The following is a 5,673-nucleotide window of genomic DNA, read 5'->3' as shown; positions in this document are numbered from 1 at the left end:
CAAGGCCAGCGGCGCCGGAATCATCTTAACAGGACCAGGGGGCTTAGCGTCGAATACGCGTTGAAATTCAACTTCAAAGCTTCTAACAACATGGCGGAATATGAGGCACTCATTGTCGGCCTACTCCTCGCCATTGATTCAGGGGCAGACAGTGTCAACATCTTCAGTGACTCTCAGTTGGTCGTTAACCAGGTCAACGACAGCTTTCAAGCCAAGGACCAGCAATTAGCGGCATACTTAGGGTACGCCAAGGAGTTGCACAAAAAATTCAAGTTCCACACCATCACACAAATCCCCAGGGAAAAGAACGCCAAGGCTGATTCATTGGCAAGGTTGGCAACCGCCCAGCCACACCAGAGTCCAGCGGACACAAGGGTAGAGTCTCTGGACAGGCCAAGTATCACAAAAACCCTGGCGGAGATCTTTAACATTGAGGCCAATCCTAGCTGGATGGACGAAATTATTCAGTACAAACGCAACGGGACATTGCCAGAGGACAAGATCAAGGCGCGACAGCTCCAGCGGAGAGCAACCGGTTACAACATACAGAGCGGCAAACTTTACCGCCAAGGATTCACTCACCCCAACCTCCGCTGTCTAACCCCAGAGGAGGGAAAGGTTGTGCTGGCAACAGTACATGGCGGAGAATGCGGAAATCACTCAGGCGCCAGATCCTTGGCTAATCGCACAATGCGGCAAGGCTACTTTTGGCCTACGCTTAGTGATGACGCCCGGCGGATATCAAAATCTTGTCACAAATGCCAACAATATGCTGATCTTCCACATGTCCCGGTGGAACCTCTGTCGGTTATCGTCAGTCCCTGGATTCACTCAACGTGGGGCCTGGACTTGATGGGAAAATTCCAAACCGCTAAAGGTCAATTCAAATACATCATTGTCGCCATCAACTACAACAGCAAATGGATAGAGGCAGAACCCCTGAAGGCAATAACTACCGCCAAGGTAATTCACTTCCTCTGGAAGAACATCTATTGCCGCTACGGTGTCCCACATGCAATCATCACAGACAATGGCACGCAGTTCAACAATAAGGAACTCATCTCTTTCACCGCCAACCTGGGCACCAAGATGTGTTTTGCGTTAGTCGCTCACCCCCAAACCAACGGCCAGGTCGAGGCGGCAAACAAGATAATCAAGAAACTGTTGCAGAAGAAGCTCGATAGGGCCAAGGGTTTGTGGGCAGAGAAGCTCCCGGAAGTTCTATGGGCCATCAGGACAACCCCAACTTCCGCCACAGGTGAAACCCCCTTTTGTATGATGTTCGGAACTGAGGCTGTCCTGCCTATCGAAATAACCCAACCAACCGCCAGGGTCGAAGGTTACAGCCCCGAGACCAACGACGACGACATTAATCTCGACAAGGATCTCCTAGAGGAAAAGCGAGACGCGACCCATTTGCGCAATCTCCAAAACAAGCGACGGGTATCGCGTTTCTACAATGCCAGGGTCAAAGCCCGCAACCTCCAACTGGGGGACTAGATAATGAAAGAAGTCATACCACCGCCAACAAAACTCCGCCCAACTTGGGAAGGTCCATACAAAATTATAGAGGTCGTGAGCCCAGGCACCTTCTACTTAATGGACAAGGATGTCGTCACAACGACCCACCCCTGGAATACCGAGCACCTTCGGTATTACTACAAATAGTCATACCGCTACCCAAGAGCATCTTGACTTAGCTAAATTTTTGTTCAATATTTAGCTAAGGGAAGCTACCCAACGGGTACAACCCCGCTTTTGTAAACGCTGTTCAGACAGCTATCAATGAAACGAGGAATTATTCAAACCATTGTTACCAAGTCTAGCACTGGGGGCAACTGGCAACGCCAGTCAGTGGACTACGTCGGCTACATCGTGCACTTGGACCAATTTTAATTCCTTTAATGTTTCATTCATGGCCAAAAGCAAAATTGTCAAGACCCCTAGCGGTACACACATCATCACAAAACAAAAAAACAAAAAATAGTATACAGGATATAGGAGCTTAGGTTCCAAAACTTCATTCATATTCCAAAGAGAATTACATAATATTTATGCCTCAGCGGCTACAAAAATTTTGCTATTCTACTTTCAAGGGTTGGCGGGGTTGGCAACGTCGGCTCCGCTACCTTCAGCATCTCCACTGGCGGCCTGCGGTGGATGTGCGCGGCTCGTCTGGTCAGACCCTCGGGCTGTGGGACTGGGGGTCTCTACTGTGCCATTCGCCCGAGTGTGGGCCGCCAGGAACCCAGCGCGAGACATCTCAGACTGTGTAGGTGTCCGCTGAGAATCGCCCTCTGGGAATCCACCACTCTCCCCGCTACCCGAGCGAGCTCCAACATGACCAGGGGAGGCAGTAGGGGCAGCAGTGGGAGCGGTACTGGTTGTCGGCGAAGCTTCCTTAGATGGTTGCACAACCGGCATCGAAGCTTTCGCCCAATCGATGGCGCCCTTTTACTGCAGCATCTCCACATTGGCTAAGGCACCGGCCTTCGCTGCTTCGGTCATTGCCTTCTTGTACTCCGCCGACTGCTTGTATGATTCAATAGCGGCAGCGGCAGCACGGCCCCCCTCAGCCTCCAAGCGAGCGACTGCACCCTCTAGCAGCTTGATCTCCGCCTGTTTGGCGGCGGACTCCCGCTGAAGGATCTCAAATTTCTTCTCCTTCGCGGCCACCCGCTCCTGCAGCAGGGACATGTCTTGCTCCATCTTGGCAAACCGCTCATTCTGCTCCAGGTGCCGCTCAATGGCAACGTTCAGCTTGCCTCGGGAGTCTGCCGCGTCGCAGTCGGCCTTTGTCAAGCGTCGCTCGACGTCAGCCAGCTTTTCCTGGGCCTCCCCCAAGTCCCTCTGGAGGCCCGCCACTTCCTCCCTCAGCTCCCGCTCAACCAGGGGCTGTTTAGACGCCGCCTGGAACATCTCATGGAGCCCAACGGCGACGTGCCCAAAGGCTGTGCTGAAGGGCGATTCGCTGACTGCGGTCGACCGAACTATCCCCTCCAGACCGCCGAACCCCAGCCGCTCGCAGAGGTGATACAGGAACTCCCGTTCACCGTCGTTGAGGAACTCGGCGTAAGCGGCAAATGAATCCAAGCCGCTCGTACCCACCGCTGTAGCCACGTCAGCGGGAGCCTCGAGCGGAGCCTGCCTTGACTCTTCGGCTGCTCACAGGCCCCGGTGACCTCCACCTCCTCCTCTTCCCCGCCGCAGTCGGGTTGACGGCGTTTTCGCTGAAGGGTCCGCGTACCTCCAGCAGCGGCAGCCCTCGCACCCCCTCTCGACGGCTCCAACCCCGCTATGGTTACTCCCTCCGTGGGGCGCACCGTTTTCTTTGCCACCCCGCGCCGTATCGCCGGCCCTCTTTCCTTCCGCGGCGCCGCCTCACTCGCCGCGCCGGTCTCCCCCTGAACAGCGGGCAGCCCGTCACCACCGAGATGAGAGTGGTGCGGCATGGGCAGCACCACGGGAGCCTCTGACGGTCTCAGCGCCAGCGTATCGGGGTCCACCGCTATTTTCTGCGCCGCCAGACCGGAAGCATACATGGCCTCCAGGAAGTTGTCTACTTCAGCGCGGTCCATTGCTTTCTTGAAAGCGTCGCGGCTGGCCTTGTTTCCCGGTGGAGTCTCTACAAAAGTATATAATGGCAAAGCCGGTCAGTATGAGGCAACGTCACAAAACATGCAATACGGCGGAGAGTACTTACCAACAGCACGCGTCAGTTGTTGCGCTACCAGCAGCTCCCACCAGGTGAGGAGACGGAAGTCCAGTAAGTTGCGATTCCGCCAACAACCCCTGATGCGTGCTACGCGGCACTCTTCCTCACGAGTCAGGTTGTACCGCAACCCCGCTGCACAAAAAAGGCCATTATCAGTACAGAGTACACAAAAAAAAATGAAAAAAAAAAACATAAACCCCGCCAGTCGTGTTCAGCGGAAACGACAAACAACCTCGGATGGGCTGAAACTCCAACTTAATTCTAAACGTCGGCTCCCCCTCGTTAGACCCCGCTTAATACTCCCACCCCGCAGTGGCAATGCAGAAGGAACCCCGCCAGTACGACATTGAATCCCTCAGGTTCTCGATCAGCTTGGGCGCTCCTTGGCGACCACTGAGGTTGACTTGCCCTCTACAACCCTGGCGCTTCACGTACACCAGTTCGTAGAAGTGTAATACCTCCGCCACGGTCGGTCCTTCGCAACCAGATAACCGCCACAGCGAGTTCAGAGCCAGCAACAACCGCCACATGTTGGGGCACACTTGCCCAAAGGAGATGCCGAACTCGCACACCAGGATCTGTAGGTTGGGCACCAGCGGGAGTGTCACTCCCTCGCGGAATATTGCCTCGTGCACCGCGGCGAGGCCCGCCGGTAGGATTGAAGCTTTCTCCTCTACCGTCGGCGGACGCAGCTTCACCAAGCCGGGCAACCGGAACACCCGCTTCAGCCTGTTGATGGCAACAGTGGTCATCCTGCCTCCCGCCTCGTCAACGGGGGTGTCGTCCTCGAACACCCACGCCGACTCGGTATCCTCCCCCTCTACGCCTCCCCCAGCGGAACCACTGGCGGCACTATTACTTTCTAGGCGCTCCTCATGCAAAGTGTGGGCAGCGGCGGCTTCCCCCGCCCTAGAACTCTCCGGACGCGATGCACGACCCATAACTTCGTCCCACGGAATGGTCTGCAGCGGCTCTACCTCTAGCGGTTCTGGCAGTGAGGTTCCTGCACGGGCAGACGGACGCAACGAGTCAATAAAATTTCTATCCGCCGCACTGAACGACACTTCAGATCCGGAACCCTCACTGCTTGAAATCTCTATGACGTCGGCCATCCCAAAAGCCCTAAAACCCAAATCAGTTAGTTCACAAAGGATCTAACTTATCCCCACATCAGTCAGTCGCCAAGAACATCAAGAACACTCAAACCCAGAAAATGCCAAAACAAGAACAAACGCACTCAAACCCAGATTTGACCATCTAGAAAAGCCCTAACAACCCCAATTCTGTCAATCACAACCCTTCCCCAAACCCACTCTCACACCCTCACAGTACGTCGACAAAGAACATATCACAGAAACACAAAAAAACCCAGAAATTCACCGAGGCAGACACCCAATGAAACAGGGAAATAGGCCAGAATACCAACCTTAACAATGGAGCCTCTGAAAGCAGTGTGTACGCTAGTCTTCAAAACCGGAGATCGTCCATTCTGCCACGCACGAAAACTCGCCAATATCACCTCACCTTTCTTCTCCGATCTCAGACACAGAACACTTGAGGACGACGACGGCACAGTTCAAAGTTTAGAGCAGTGTCAAATATGCTACCTCCCCCTCCCCTTTTATGTCAACATCAAACGATGCTACGCCGTCCGTTTAAAAACGACATCAAATGTCAGCCGTACACGCGTCCCACAACTGCAGTTGCTCTCCGGATTAACCGAGGCGTCGCCTTGGTTACGAAATCCATCATTACTCGACATTAATGGCGAGGAGACGGCTAGGCGGAGGAGGCACGCCTCCGCACGCTAACCCTTTAGGGGTTCAACACGTGTCCACCACCATCAGACGAAGCGTCTGGTAGAAGCCACAACTTTTGGGAGGAGGGCGCCAATCGTCGTCGAAGTCTGCTGAGCGAAACCCCGCTAGCGGAACTTCTCACTTGTCATCTTCCAAGTG

At 54.4% G+C, this 5,673-nt stretch overlaps 1 protein-coding gene across 1 annotated transcript; it reads right to left on the bottom strand.

Moving 5' to 3' along the window:
- Positions 1–2,091: 2,091 nt before the first annotated feature.
- LOC112200403 lies at positions 2,092–3,578 on the bottom strand. The gene is made up of 2 exons (XM_024341437.1): positions 3,248–3,578; positions 2,092–2,429 (listed from the first exon to the last, which is right to left on the bottom strand). Exons 1-2 carry the CDS (start codon positions 3,576–3,578, stop codon positions 2,092–2,094), a joined length of 669 nt encoding a protein of 222 aa, XP_024197205.1.
- Between the last annotated feature and the right edge of the window lie 2,095 nt (positions 3,579–5,673).

This window comes from Rosa chinensis, chromosome 1, assembly GCF_002994745.2.
Source record: "Rosa chinensis cultivar Old Blush chromosome 1, RchiOBHm-V2, whole genome shotgun sequence".
NCBI lineage: Eukaryota > Viridiplantae > Streptophyta > Magnoliopsida > Rosales > Rosaceae > Rosa > Rosa chinensis.
The sequence above is the reverse complement of the archived record's forward strand: the minus strand, read 5'-3'. Positions and strand labels throughout refer to the sequence as shown.

Coding starts and splice junctions, on each gene's coding strand:
- LOC112200403 (XM_024341437.1), bottom strand. CDS start 3,578: ATGGACCGCGCTGAAGTAGACAACTTCCTGGAGGCCATGTATGCTTCC. Junction 2,430..3,247: donor GAGGGCTGCCGCTGCTGGAG/GTACGCGGACCC, acceptor ATTGGGCGAAAG/CTTCGATGCCGGTTGTGCAA.